The sequence below is a fragment of the Poecilia latipinna genome, unplaced genomic scaffold (assembly GCF_001443285.1).
Source record: "Poecilia latipinna isolate Pla-1442-1.1 unplaced genomic scaffold, P_latipinna-1.0 Scaffold1171, whole genome shotgun sequence".
Taxonomy (NCBI): Eukaryota; Metazoa; Chordata; class Actinopteri; order Cyprinodontiformes; family Poeciliidae; genus Poecilia; species Poecilia latipinna.
Genome location: NW_015113787.1, coordinates 157918 through 173816, shown reverse-complemented (window position 1 = coordinate 173816; position 15899 = coordinate 157918). Strand labels below are relative to the sequence as shown.

Genomic DNA, 15899 nt, shown 5'->3' with positions numbered 1-15899 from the left:
AAGAGAGGATAGAAGGACAATGTAAAACAAGGCTGCAGCAATGTTTATGAAATTTGGAAATTTGGCATCGCTGCCTCGGACAAATCTCGTCGTATATAAATGCTAATACCATGGGATGCAGGTTAGAGCAGAAGACGATGTATTTTCTGATGATGCCGTTAAGTTTAAGTGGAGGCAGCCAGGAGACGAACACAGCCGAGCTGCTGTTGGCCACAGCCTTCACTCCTGCTGGCGGACCAGGAGCTAGGGGGAAAAACACAGACGTTTAATAATCAACTCTCCAACAGTAAACGCATTAAGATAGGTTACAGAAAATACTCTTTTTTTTTTTTCCCCTCACCATCCTCTTTGGTCCGAACATAAATCTGTTCACTGCGGACTCCGTCTCCAGCGTTAGTGAAGGCTAAGACCTGGATGCTGTAGTTGGTGTACTTCTCCAAACCGTTCAGCTCCAGAGACGGCTGATCGGTCGTCACGTTCCTAATTTCACCCAGTTCTGACACAGACGAGGAGATACGCTAAGGTGTGGATCTGCTGCTGCTGCTTCGGGGAATCAGTAGCAATTAAAATAAAACAGCTTTGACTGATTTTTTTTTTGTTTTACGTTCAGCCACAGAGCTGGTTTATTCCAGGAGCAAACTGAACGTATATCGCCGTAAACATCAAGATGAAGCTGGCAGGTAATTTCGCTTGTTATTAGTGCCTCGTCATCTTCCCTAATTACTTTTATATCCTCAGAAATTCAGCAAACATTGCAACAGACAGACAGACTGACTGACAGCCAAGAGTGTGAAAGTCGGTACCTCCGTCAGGCAGGTTGGCCCAGTAGATTACTCTGTAGCCCTGCAGGTTCCCATTGAGAGCTTCTCTGGGCAGAGACATCCAGGACAGTGAAATCACCTCTGGAGATTTGGCCACTGCCAAGACGTTTTCAGGAGGCCGAGACGGCACTGTCAGGGATAAAAGAGGAGAGCTTAGGTCTGATAATGCTTCTGAATGTTTGATCAAGTTCTGAAGAGACAGTTTTAGTCACTGGCTGGAATCTGAGTAAAAACATAAGTTACATAAATAATTACAAAGGAGTTGATGTTATAAATGTGAATTTTTTTTTTTACGACAGGCATCTAAGGCAAGGAGATGTTGTTAACAATAGTTGGGGGGGGAAAGCAGATTTAGTCGTCTTGGTTCTCTGAGCAATTCATAGATCTTAGTTATTTGATTCAATGGGGACTCATTAAATTAGCCAATATATCCAAACTGCTGCTTGCATTTGATCAGATAAAACAACATTTTAAAAAAAAGGTTGTTTTCACACAGCTACTCTCTTTCTAACCAACAGTTTACTACTGTATTATACTTCAAAATAATCCCCTTTTTGTTGGTAAACTGCAAGTTTCTACACAATTTATGAGAACATATCTTTTTAGTTTACAGTGTTTTCGTTGCAATTTATTTCAAAAGCTCAGCCTCAATTTATGTTTTATATTTTTGATTTGATATATGTGGCATATATTCTTCCCTTGGTTTGGATTCGATGCGGCACACAGGCAGCAATACGTTATGTAAAACGAATAACACTTTGACATGTGAGACAGGAGAGCAGCAGAATCAGAAAACTAAGATTGTGAAAGCTGCGCTTCTGTTCAAAAGGTGTCCAGTAGATGGAGTCCTTACACAACAATCTATGCACGTAATAGTCATGAATGAGTTGAGATTTCTTAACATTTGGTTTTGAAAACAGTGTCTACAGTGTCTTAGAAACATTTAGATTTTCTCACGTTAAATTAGTTTTATAGGCGTTTATGTGTTAGCTGTATTAGATTTTATTTGTCCTTTTCTTTCCATACCACCAAATAAATAAATAAAATCAACTTTCTCTTGAGCAATAAACTAAAATCCTAAAGAAATGCATCTTTCAGTGGCCATGTGGCAAGATGTGAAAATGCTTAGAAGAGCATGAATATTTTCTCCAGGAATAATACCATTTTAGGTCCCTCCTCAACCCCAGCTCACCATCCTCCAGGGTCTTGGTTACCACCTGCTGTGAAGACGGTCCTGTCCCAGCTCTGTTTGCAGCCTGGACCACCACACTGTACTGAGTGAACTTCTTCAGGTTGTCCAACACGATGCTCTCTGTGGTGTCTCCTGTCGAATCCACGCCGATGATAGTAAACTGGTGACTCCCACCGGGACTGTACTCCCTGTAGCCCACCTGGTAGCCGCGAATCACACCGTTCTGCAGATGCTTCTGGGGAGGCTGTGGGTGCGGATGGCACGGGGTGATGAGGAAGCACAGACAGGTGAGCACCACATCTGATCATGTTGTTTTTTTTTTTTTTAAATCTCACCTGTTTTCATTGTCAGATAGTGGAAAATATTTTAATATGCTGACACTTGGAATAAAAAAGTATGTTCTGTCAGGCTCACATAGTGAAAATATCCAAATATAAGCATTACGAGCCAAACCCTAGCTGACAAAATGAGACATGAATTTATGAGCGTACCTTCCAAGACACTTTGATGCTCTGTGGGGACGTGGGCTCCAGAGTGACATCTTGTGGAGGGCCGTCCGGAGCTGTGAATGACGTACATTATTTACCATTACCACAACTCCACACTGAAAATAGGAAAGACAACAAAAAAAACACAATTTCCCCACTAGATGGTGCTCTTGAGCTAAGAATCGCTCCGTTCACCGTCTCACTCTGATAAACATTAAAGCTTTCACCACAAATCAGTAAAGATTTTTTTTTTTTTTTTTAATTCCAACATCTTCGATTTACCACTTAAATAATGAGACAAAAATGATAATACAAGCTCTTCATAACTTCAGTTCAGTTATTAATTAGACCAAATGTGCCATTGCAGCAAGCTGTAATGCCCAGGGGGGAACCATTATAAGCAATTGAGGATAAGTGAACACTTACCGGAGTAACTAAAAGCAGTAGTGAATGAGTATGTTTCTCATTTTTATGAAATTATAGGTTCAACAGCTATGCCGCTATTATTTTTTAGGATGATCATAATTCCTTGGGAAATTGTCTTACTAAGCAACCATCTAAGAGCTGTCAGAACCAGAACAGATTCTGGCCAAAAACCAAAACTTAAAAACATATAATTATACAGGGAACATTAACTTCCTCCAGCAACAAATAGTTTTATTTACTTTTGTTTGTCTTCAACGTAATGATTAAAATAAATACAGTTTCTTTTGCAAGATGCAGAACTATTTTCTCCATTGAAATAAGTGTTTATTTTAACCCTATTTTAGATGTAGTATCTACTTTATCACATATTTTGAAATGGCCACTAACACACTGATAATTTATGTGAGTAAATGTCTATTTGTCTATTTAAATGTATTTTAATGAATTATGTTATCATTTCTCATGTGACTCCTTTCATGCAACCACATGTGTTTATGTCTTTTTACGTGTGAATGTGTGTCACCAGTTTCTGTGCAACTCAAGGAGTGTTCCCTGCTTTGTTAAAAAATGCAGGACTACCATCAAACCTCCCATGATTCGAGTCACACTCCCAGACTGGTGGTGGAGTCTATGCAAGTTTGAATGAACTAAAGGAGGGCATTTTGACTCTAGATCAGGTTTATGGTAAATTACACTTTTTATTTATTTATTTATTTATTTATTTATTTATTTATTTATTTTACCCCCACAGTGTGATAAATTACATATTTTGATTCTTTTTTTTTTTTTTTTTTTTTTTTTTTTTGCTTGGTTTGTGTAGTTGATCACCTGCGGTTTTCAGAAACATCAGAGTTGGCAGCCATATACGTGTGATATCTAGTCAACGCTAACTAACCTGCTTCATCAGTGGTGATGGTGAGTTCGTTGCTGGGGTTGCTGTTGCCAATAATGTTCTTGGCAACCATGCGGATGTTGTAGGTGGAGGAAGGATGGAGGTCTATAATGGTGGCTTGGTTAAGCTGCGGTGACACATCTTTGGTTACCTGGGCTGACAACCAAGAAGCTGGAAGAAACAAAATGGGAAATTGTGAAAGTACAGTTAACTTTAGTGTAGTTTTCTTTTTGATCTCCTTTTTTTTCCTTCTGTTTGTACCTGATTTGTTCTTGCACTCAATATCATATCCTGTGATAGGACTGTTGCCATCAAACCCCATGGTCCAGCGGAGAGCTATGGTTCGATCTTTCACCTCCCGGATCTCCACCTCTGGAGGATCAGGAGGTTCTGAGGAAATTTAAACAAATGCAGTACGCTTAGAGAGAAACAAAAAGCAGATATCCGCAAGCAGACAGGCACAGAAGAAAGACAAATCTGATGGATTTAATCCATTATAATATTACCAGTGAGATCACATAAATACCAGTATGTACGGCTTAAACTTTAATAAGAAATAATAAAAGAAATCCCTTCTACTTTAAGGTTTTATTCCACATCTCCTAAAAACAACCTTCATGAGCTTAAATGATTCAAAATCTTACCTTGCACTGTCAGCTGTATGATGCCTCTGTCCTCGCCGAAGGAGTTGATGGCATGACAGGAGAAGAACCCCGAGTCCTCACGAACTGTTGGCATGATCTGCAGAAATATGCAGCACACTCTGCTGGACTTTCAAAAAGGTACAGTTCGACTACCACTTCCAAATATAAACTATTCTAGTCACTGAATCGGGTGTGACTTTTTTTCCCCCTGCACTTTACTTTTGTCCTGGAATTAAGTAAAAATCCTCATTTCAAAGCTTAAAAGGAGAATTAAAACTAGTATTTTCTAACCAAATATGTGTTGAACTAAAAAAAAATTACACATTGCGTTCACACCCGATTACAGGTTTCTATCTTTTCACATTTTGTCCCCTTAATTAAAGAAATTATCATTTGAAGACAGTTTTTATTTTTTATTTTTGCATTTACAAGTCTTTAACATTAAAATTTGCTGAAAGATTTTAAACTTTTGAGTGTGACAAAAAAAAAAGCAACATGAGATGAACTCTGTGGGAGGTCAAATACTTTTTTCACAGTGCAGAGTTTTTTTTGACTCTTCTTCTTTTCCTCTGAGAGCGACGTCACTCCCCTCACATTCAGTTAGATTCACAGTCACACTGATTGCTCACCACCAGTGTGGAGATGACTTCGTCAGCCACCTCTTTGACAGTAACCACGTATCGGCTGGTCTCGGGGTTGATGATTCGCTCCTCTTTCTCCCAGCGCACCATGATGGGTTTCTCCCCGTGAGCGATGCAGCTCATCCTCTTCTCCTCGCCTTGTGTGGCCAGGGTGGTGTTCGGGTAGGAGGTGATCATGGCTGGTACTGGGGAGCAGAAGGTGATGAGATAAAATTAGAAAGAAGCGGCGAATCACATAATTGACTGACTACGCAAAAAAAAAAAGAAAAAAAAAAAGAGATAAATCTGTGTGAAACGCTTAACATTTACATCTTGCTTTGTGCAGGAAAAAAAAAAAAACACGGCTTCACTTTTTCTGAGATAATCGTGACAACCATTAAAACACTCCAGGGACCGTCATGAAGTCATGTTTGAGTCTGCCTGTCTCCCCCAATGCTGAGAGATTGAAAAGGAGCCCTTAAGGTGAACCTGCGACTGCTTTGATAACGACAGCAAACGGTAACACGCTGCTTTTCTGAAGATGAGGCAGAAGGATGGGGGGAAAAAAGATTCGACTCCTGTGTGAACTCCCATCAGTCTGAGAGTGGAGCCAGTCTGGCTCTACGCCGTAACCACACACCGAGCTCATTAGCAGCAGATCCAGTCAGCGTGTGAGTGTGTGTGGATCAGTGTGTGTGTGGATCAGTGTGTGTGTGTGTGGATCAGTGACATGAACGTATGCTGTGAACATTTCACCTTCCTTCAGTTTGAAATCACTAAACACTGAAACACATGCATACTTCTCATTTCATCTTTTTTTTTTTCTTTTGAAGCTGACTTCTGATCATAACGCTGATACTGTTGGATGATGCTTTCAGTTTTTTTAAATCTTAAATTACTGAATTGCAATTGTGTTTTATGTCCTTGTGGAGATTGATGAACATAAAAGATTTACTTTCTTCATCTTGCCATATCTTCTCTTGTCAAATCATAGCTAAAGAATGTGATCGCTCAGACGTCCATCTGTTCACAAAGAATATGTAAAACAATATAGCATTCAAAACATTTTCTCTTCTTTCATTATGACAAGTTTGACTTACAGCAGCACATGCATAAGTAATATGTCTGTCACTAGTCGTAATTAACTTTGAATATCACAACTATTTTTAAGATCCAGCTCCTTGCAGTGAATCATTAAGAGGAATGATTCGATTCTTGCTTGCATTTCTGCGTCAGTTCGCTTTAGAACATTTCGCTGCGCTAATCTGTAAATGTTTGCTGCACCTCTTCCAGCTTTGCACATCTAAACTATTTCATTTATTTATTTATTTATTTATTTTTACAAATTCTGCATTACAAAGAAGCTCAAGCTTGGACGAGGAACATCTATTAACAGCAATATCTAAGTACTTTGACTAGGTCATTCTAACATACAGTAATTATGCTTTGATCTGACTCTGTGTTTAGGACAGTTTTCCTGTTGGAAGACGAACCTCCATCTCAGTCTCAAGTCTTCTGCCACCACAACACAGGTTTTCTTCCAGGATTATCTTGTAATGAACTCCATCCGTCTTCCATCTAAGTGGAATCAGTTTTCCTGTCTCTGCTGAAGAAAATGATCCCCGGAGCATGATACTGCCACCACTATTGTTTTATGTGGTGAAGGGTGCTTTCAGAGTGATGTGCAGGTTTGTCTTTGTTTTGTTTTTTTAGTCACACAACATTTTGCATTGTGTCAGATTGTTCCGTTTTTGACCGGACCACCTTTCTCCCCCCACGGTTGCTGCGTCTCTCACATGCTTAATGCTAAGCTGCTTACAAAGCTTCTTCCTTGTTTTAAATAAAGCTCAGATTAGTTGAGCGCATGACTAATAAGTCGCCCAGTCGAAATATTCTCCCACCTGAGCTGTGGATCTCTGCAGTTCCTCCAGAGTTACCAATTAATCTGTTTCTCAGACTAATAAACTACCTGACCGGAAAATAAGCCTACCTCTCTTTCAAACTTCTCCACAACATTATGCTTCACTTCTCTGGTGTTTTCCTTTGTCTTCATAATTTACCTGCTTGCTAATGAAGCCTTCACAGAACAGCTGGATTTGTCCTTTTTTGAATACATTACATACAGGTGGAGTTCCTTTACAAGTGGGTGACCTATGAAGCTATTGGTTGCACAGAATTTTATGGAGAAGTATCAGAGTATAAATACATGCCACACCTGAATTTAATCACATTAATCACTTACTTTTCACTTCCCAACTATTGACCTGAAACTGAGTCTAATTGTTTTGCCTTAGTCTTCATAAATTAAAATGTTCCTCATTTTGTTCCCAAATCATTGGACATTAGCTCAGTAAAGCAGTTGCACGTCGTTGGTTATGACACAAATAATATTTTTTTGTTGGCGTGACGTGCAAAAGCTTCTGCACAGAAAATTATGAAACTCATTTGGTGTTTGTGCTATGAGAAGTCATTTGTTTTTTCTTGACAGATTTTTTTTTTTTTTAAAAGCTCAATTTTAAAAAATAAATAAATACTGAAATGTTTGTAAGAAAATTTAGGTGAAATTCTCTACAATACTACCAAGATTTGATAAATTAGACTTAGGGTCTCCTTAGTTTAGGAAAACTGTGTATTCCTTTGCCAAGTTACACGTAATGAAAAATCATGGCTCATCAAAAATATAAAGGCTCCAGCCAAACTCACTGTTCACCTTTATATGCATTTGTAAAAGACAGCCTGACACATGATCAGTATAACTTGTTATTATTATGATATTCATTTAATGTTTATGGTATCTGGGGAGCCAGCATGATGTAGGGAACACCGTGCCACTGTACAGAGCAGTAATGTCAGCTACATGTGGCAGATCCTTGTGCAGCACTGGTTAGAGGTCTTTGCTTCCTAGAAAAGATGCAGTTTGTGTGTCTGAGTCAGTGTAAATGTCTGTACACTCCTGAATAACATATCAGCGAGCAGGAGTGTTTCACTATGTGTGCATATGCACGAGCGTGTGTGTGTGTGTGTGTGTGTGTGTGAGCAGCTGTGTCTGGGGGAGCTAAGTGGGCGAGCAAAGGGAGCAGAAAAGACTTGTGCTCATGACACATCTCAGCCTCGGTACACGATGGAGAAGAGGGAGAGAGCATGTACCCCTGCAGCGTTAACTATGATCCCTCACTCACTCCCTCTATCTCCCTCCTTAGGCTCCCACCAGGACAGCCATGATTTAATGATGAGAGAGACCACTTTGATTATTCGTACACAGCAGACTAGTCCGCTGGCCGTGCCGTTGTCTCTCACAAGCACAAACACAGACATGCACGCACCGAGACAAGCAGATACGCTCGCATTCAGAAACACACAGTGACAAACAAAGACTTCCTGGGCTGCTCTGTGCTGTGCATCTGTATGCAATGATAAAGAAAGAATGCATGCAAGTTAAAAAAAAAGAAAAAAAAAAACAAAACAAAAAAACAGAAGTAGAGACATGCTCACACTGTCGAAGACACATGCTGTACAGGAGTTCCACGGATCAAACTGCATATATTTTGACTCTACGCATGAGCTGCAGTGAAGTGTTACATAGTTTCAAAAAAATTGTATTCTGAATTTGTTTGCCTTCATTTGGCCAAATAAATGCTGCGGATTATTTTAGTGATGCTACAGCAAACACAGTTTGAAAAGACCTCTAATATCTTAAAAATTGTATTTTATCACACAATTACAAACAAAAAGATACTAGGTTAGTTCTTTAATTCACATATAATAAGGTTTATGATGTTTGGACTGAAGCTGGATAGCTTTAGCTAATCACTGACTCCATTTGACAGTTTGTTGTGTTAAGAAGGAGGACAGAATGAGCCCCATTGTTTTTCTCCAGCAGCCATTTTGGACTTGGCAACAGCCTGATCAGACTTCACTGAACCTCTTCCACAGGAGGAAATGAGAAATGATTGAGTGGTAAAAAATTATGCTGTACAATAATGTTAATCTTAATAGATTTTCTTAATGACTGTAGTTCACACAAAATAAGAAAGTTGGATGACTTAAGCTAACATTAGCACTTTACCAGATAAGTGACTAGCAAAAGCTAGTGCTAGTTTTTTTTTTCTCCACAAAAATAATTGTATTATCTAAATTCAACTCTAATTAGACACTGTAAAGTGTTGGTTTTTCTTTTTAATCTGTTAATTTTAATGGATAATTTAACTTTATATGGGTTTTCCAATAATAATGGTTACATTGTCCCAGCATACATTGCCCCCCAAAAAGACCTGCATTTTGGGGGGCTGTTGGTGTGCACAAAGGTTGAAAACACAGCATCTGCAGATTGACAGTCACTGATTGGCAAAGGGGTGAAGTCACTGGTTGCATCACAAGAGCAACTCTACAATAATCCAATCAGTATTTGTAAAAACTCAACAGAGAATTAAAGTATTTGGAGATTTAAGGACAATGTCAGACGAGCAGTATGTTAACATACCATGTCCACCATTGTTGTTTTGCAGTGTTTTTTTTGTTGTTGTTTTTTGCCACATGCAGATTATGTTGCACGACTTTGTACTGGAAAACCCTGATGGGTGTAGAGATACTTCGAGTCGGCTCAAGCTGTGCTGCTAGGTGCTAACGGAAAAGGGCCATTTGGCAGCTTTAATGTTGCTTTTAAGGGTCCAATGTCCATAAACCATTGGTTGTGTTTAATCATTAAAGGTCTGGTTCTGTTAATCAAAATTGGGATGTCCTTCACCTTTAATTTGAGATAAAACATAGGACTGAAGAGCTAAAGTTATCAGCTATGCTGCCAACACTGTTTGGTTCTTTCTATAAATTTCTACTTTTTTTTTTTTTTTTTTTTTCTTGAATTTTTTTTGACATTCTATATTCAATAATTTCATGTAGCATTTCAAATGGTTAAGCCACCATGTTTTCCTTTACAAACCTGTTTTTGTCTCACTTTTTATTTGTATTTGTTTTATTTTTCCAATCTTTGTCCTTCATCCTTCATGTATGTCAACGGGAAAATAGATCTAGTTATATTAATAGGATTTTGAAGCCATGTCTTGTTTTATACTAATTTAGATCAGCTCTCTTTGAAAGATTAAATGAATGTAACATACCAATTACAGCATCTACTCAATTGGTAAAACTTCCACGGTTGAAGCAGAGCAGGTTCATATCTCAATGACTTAATGGGTGTCACAACGACGGGTCACCGTTCCAACAATGAGGAAACATTGAGACATTCAAGACTAAATACCCAGGTGTAGCTTAGAGTTTGCAATTAACCTAGCAAATATGTTTTTGGACTCTCAAAGAAGAATAGTGTCCTTGAAGAAAAACAACTTCATTGAGGCGGAAAACATGCACCACACAATGTTGACTATTAGGACCGTCACAATGGATGGACGGATGCCTGCACACGAAGAAGTTATTGATAACAGTAAAATGTAACAGTTGGTCTCTACTTTGTATGCTAAACTCAGACCAACAATTTGGAAGCACATGTTGCACACACGCACACGCACACGCACACACACACACACACACTCACACACACACACATCCTACGCACAACATCCACCCACACAAACAATCACACAGATCCGCTGAACACGTTTGCCTTTGTTTCCACATGCTACCTTTCCATGCTAGAAGCAGAAAAAGAACAAAATCAAAGAGTTGTGCTGTTTTCATGTGTTTATATTTACACGTGAGGTGCTTGTATGTTAGTGTGGGTTTTTGTTTTGTGTGTCAAACTTGGGACTGCCTATGTTTAAACCTCATTTCTTATTCCGATCCAGCCCCGCCCTCTCCCTCGATCCCCACACCATCATTACCTTACTCACTGCCCCCGCCGAGAAAGCTGTTGATTTATTTTGCATAGCAACTATGAATTTTAAGTGAGTCCTATAACTGTGGTTTCCTCTGCCCCTTCTCTAATGTTATTGCTCCTTAATGGGAACTTATTTCCCCATCCAAATCTTAGACCTTGGCAATGCGAGTTAGCATCAGTGAAGATCATGTTTGCTCATTTGAGCAATTTTAAAAATAGCACCAATGAAAATTTTAAGCGTTTTGCTGCCTACACCACAGTGTGACTACATTAATTTATCTGTGCAATAAGACACATTTCAGTCTCTCTTTGACCTTGTATCAATATGCTTGTGCAAGTGTGGATGAATCAAAGATAACACGTTATCTGATCTTTACTGATCTTAGTTGTGCTCCAGTGCCTCAACGCTAAGGTGAGGCTTTTTCATCTTCTCATCTAATCTCCCTGCATCTACCAGGCAGCACTCACTTTGCCCCGGGCTAAATGTATTCTTTTTCATAGTCTGTAATTGCTCCGTTGATGTGTATTTCTTAAAATGCAGCAGTGATACAGGGCTCTTATAATAAAAAAGCAGATGGGAAAAGAAAGACGTGTGAGTAGGAAGACGAGAAAAAAAGGGAACGTAGAGGAGGTAAAAATGAGAGGGAGGTGCAGAGAGGTATGGAGGGACCAGGCTGGAATAGAAATTGGGGATGAGTTTGGGTGTTCATCTCCTTTGACCGCACAGTCACCTCACAGTGTGAGACATTGCAATGTTTTCTGTAGCACAATAGAAGAATCACGCTTGAAACAGTTATTTAACGCCAAAAAAAACTAAATTATCCACAAAAGCATCAATTTTACAACATAATTAGTTCTATAGATCCCTGAAGCAAGTCAGTTTTTCACTTCTGATTTTTGTTTTCACAATTGGCTATAATAGCAGGTTTGATCAGTTTTACACATGGTTTCTTACACTTCTTTTTTGTCTTCCAATAACAATGGATTTAACAGCTAAATTAGATATAAAAACGTTAATGAAAATTACACAAACCTCTTCACCTTCCAGTAAGTATGAGAAAAATAAGGCAATGATCACAAATTAGAAAGTGTTTCACTGGCTTAAAGAAACTATGCAGTCATTTTTCATAAACCAGGATGTTATTGGAAAGTTCCCTTATTTAACTCAGCTCACAAACTAAGTGAAACAAATCTTATAGCTTAATTAAACACAGAGTGGTGTTTTGAAACTTTAATTTTTGTTAATTATGACAATTTTTTTTTGCTTACAGCTAAAACAACATTCAATAGCTGAATATACAGCAGATCAAAACAGAATAATTCAGAAATGAGGGCTTACTGAAAAGTATGCCACAGGTTGCTTAAAGGTTGAACTTTTTATCTGACAAATGGGCCCCATCAGGACTCATATTCTAATTTAGTAAATATGGTTTGTTACTTGTTTCTCCATTGGTGGCTGTATGATGTTTGCAGAAATGACTTTGTATTTTCGTGTTTTTATGATGCAAAGCACTTTGTTGCTGAAACATCATGTCCAAATAAACATGTGTGGCTGATTGACTGTAGTGCTTGGAAAAAAATGGTTGGAATTGATAACTATAACAATAATTTCAGGTTTTTTTCACTTCACACATTCGGTTGTGAAGGTATGATGGAGATAATTTTCACTAATTTACCAATACTCAACTTGACTCCTTACAAACCTCGTGGTAGAAAATATTTAATTATTTTTTGAAAAAAATCACATTGATGTTATTTTTATTATTATTATTTCAACAAATAATTGTAGAAATACTTACAAAAGAATCAAGAATGACCTTAAACAATTTCAGTTAGCAATGAATATCTACATCAGACTGCAGTTTAAAGAAAGACATTGACAGCAAAGTAATGCTTACTCACTTTGAAAAATGCTGCAATTATTCAAAATGTGCTGATTCAGCAATCCAAAATTTCCTTTTAGATGTGAATATCACCATTAAAAAGAAACTTTAAAACTGCTGTTTTGCCTTTTGAATCTGTCTGTACCAGATGGCGGTGTATAAACAGAGAAAGACAGAGTGCAAATAAAGCAGAGCAACATGCAGACTACTCTTCCCTTGAGCCCCATGGCAGCTTCTAATTGAGGTATTGACTGATTTAAATGAGGCTGAAATGCACTCAAGAGTTCAATCGTCTCATGCTGGCATTCACAACTGCACACACTGCATGGAGCCAGAATGCACAGATTGCACCACACATGGATACACCAATATCCTCAATAATAAAACGCCCTCAGTAAGTATAAAGACTAAAATATGTCCATGCGAGTAATGTTTATTTAAAAGTGAAAACAGAAAAAAAACATTGAGCTGCAGACATGATAGTATCAGCAGGAATACATCTTGTATTAAATAGCACCATGGGCTTTTTAGTGCTGTTGTTTATGTTACATATTCATATGCTGTTTTGTCTCTGCAGATTCACGGCTATTTCTTCTTTCCTGTGTTTTTGCAGGAGTAGAAGCAGACTTCTATGCTTTCTCAACTTCTCTTTATCCTTCTCTCTCTCTTCTATTCTTATTTCCCTCTTTATCTTTTCAGTTTTGGCCATCTCTGCAAATTGCATTTGAAATGAACACACATTTATAAAACAGTGGAAAAAAAATTAAGCCTCATTGGTTGTTCCACCAAATATTAATTTCTGAACTTTTCCTGAGTTAAAACATTAGTATTGTTGTTTCTAAATGAATACAAACTTTTTTCTTTGCATTATCTGAAAGCACTGCATCTTTTCTCATTTTCTGCAAATAATTTTTTTTTGCATTTTTGCTTGGAATTTTGGAAACATGCTGTCAGTAGTTCATAGAATAAAAGAACAATGTTCATTTTACTCAAACATCTATAAAGAGTCAAATCAGAGAAACTGATAGTTTTAAGGGATCTCTTAATTTTTTCCAGAGCTGAAAATGTCTGTGTCGTAATGCTCCAGTTGTGAAAGTAAATGTGTTGGGTTTCTCCCTGGCACTCAATTCTGAGTGCTACACTGTTGGATAGGACACACATGGAGAAAAAAAAAAAATGAGTACAGTAATGGTCTCCACTTTTCAAACCGCTCATGTGAGTAAGTACTCCTTTATTGAAAGCGTCTTGAATACTTAAGTACATTTTGGGAATTGAAATGTGAAATGTGATCTGCTGATGAGTGAAAAGAGTGTGGCTGAGCCAGCATGTAATGACTTCAGACACCAATAACAGCAGCGTTAGAAACATAGAGTATTGTGTCGGGGTAGCAAGAAAATAGGGCTGCATCTGAGCTAAACTAACTCATAAAAGATGTAATATTGCCAAAAAAGAAAAAAAATTAGTACTTTTATGTGTGATTAAAGGACAATTTTAGCTTTGCGTCTGTAAACACAGTTATTGCAAAACTAAATTATTAGTAAATGTGATGTAGAATCACCTCCATATGAGCAAGAAACAAAATTTAATAAAAGTAAGAGACAAAAGTTTATTAAAAAAAGACTCGCTTAAATCGAATGGTTTTTAAAAGGAACCATAACGAGTCTAAATAAATGCAATCAATGTTACTGTAATTGTACAATATACACCTTAGTTTATCCATACACCAAAATCAGCATAATAATTGAAGCAAGCAGCTGCAGCAAAGTGCACTTAAATCTTATTGCTGTTTAGTGATGCGTAGATGATATAAACAGGACTAAGATCAGATAAGTTTTACCTTAAAGCAGTTTTTCTACTTAATCATATACTATATTGTATCTAATATTTTAAATTCTAGTCAAAAACCTTTTATTTCAATGCTTATTTGCATTTATTAAATCTTACTTAATGCTTATGTGAACATATATATTCTGAAGCCTGGTTGTAAGAAAAAGTTATTTGAGTGGACCATAAAAATGTAACTGAAGATCCCTGCTAAAGCTTTTTGTTCAGAGATAACAACACTGTTGAAATACAAAAAAAAAAACCCTGAGAGCACTTTGTGTTGCCCCTCATAACAAATAAACCTACACAAACGCAGAGATAGACACATTTTCTCAGCAGAGATACTGTTTCAAGGCTCTGGAGCAGAGTGAGGAAAAACATGCCGTCCTATCCGTCCTCCTTACATGTGTGTAAAGTACATGTGCATACACCAGCAGGAGGCAAACAACACCAGTATGAATAAACTCATGAAAAAACTGATGTGCTTTTCTGCTACTGACAGAAAAGCACATCAGGTTGGTCTATAAAAACCAACCATGTGCCAAGAATATCAGGGCTATGTGACATTGCAGCTGCTTTTTGTAATCCTACTGTTAAACGTATAAAGTATAGTCATTTAATAAGCTTGAATTTTCAGTTGCAGGTCTTTATGACCTTACATCCATTTTGTGTGTATGATTTAAGCTCGATATTCAGCTACAAGTCGAGTCCACAGCAGCTTCTACCAGGATTTTCTTTCTCTGTGTGTGGTAGAACGTGGATAAGTGAGGTTAGCACAGCCATAGGTCAGCTTGCTGCATAGCAACTGGATGCCACAGTCAGAAAACTGACCTATGAAAACACAGTATGTTTGTTTCTGAGTGGGCTTTCTGCAGTGCTGACAGCTTCCCAGCCTTGAACACTGGGAGACATAATCACAGTGACACATAAGCATCTACGGCACGTCAACGGATATCACTGATATAAAAACGCAGATTTACCCACGAGGACAGTTCCAAACACATTCTCTTCTTCCAGAGTGGCCATGCACCGGGTCAGACCGAAACCCCCGTTTTCAAACAGATAAAATCTCCTCTATTGAGTCCGTCTGATACTCATGTATCAGACGGACGAGGGGAGAAGGAGACGGAGAGGAAGATAAAATAGAGACAGAACTGCCCATCAGCAGGGAGGCTCATACTCCAGTTTGATGACTGTAAGTGAAATAAGCTCTCCTCACATCTAAGCGCCATGAAAATGTGGAGCCACTCCTGGCGCTGCAGGGAGGACTGGGGGGGGG

The 15899-nt window shown here is 38.1% G+C and overlaps 1 protein-coding gene across 4 annotated transcripts in view; it reads right to left on the bottom strand.

The window, feature by feature from the left end:
- Positions 1-15899, bottom strand: part of LOC106960257 (Down syndrome cell adhesion molecule homolog) — a 142900-nt gene that overhangs the window by 15204 nt on the left and 111797 nt on the right. For 2 of the 4 annotated variants that reach the window (XM_015053251.1, XM_015053253.1), the window contains exons 12-20: positions 5093-5289; positions 4464-4560; positions 4081-4209; positions 3823-3990; positions 2505-2575; positions 2014-2257; positions 804-950; positions 341-496; positions 104-243 (exon numbers count right to left, since the gene is read on the bottom strand). In XM_015053251.1, coding sequence (XP_014908737.1) covers positions 104-243; positions 341-496; positions 804-950; positions 2014-2257; positions 2505-2575; positions 3823-3990; positions 4081-4209; positions 4464-4560; positions 5093-5289 — 1349 coding nt within the window. The remainder of the gene's footprint in view (positions 1-103; positions 244-340; positions 497-803; positions 951-2013; positions 2258-2504; positions 2576-3822; positions 3991-4080; positions 4210-4463; positions 4561-5092; positions 5290-15899) is intronic. The other 2 variants (XM_015053252.1, XM_015053254.1) reach the window with 1 other exon arrangement.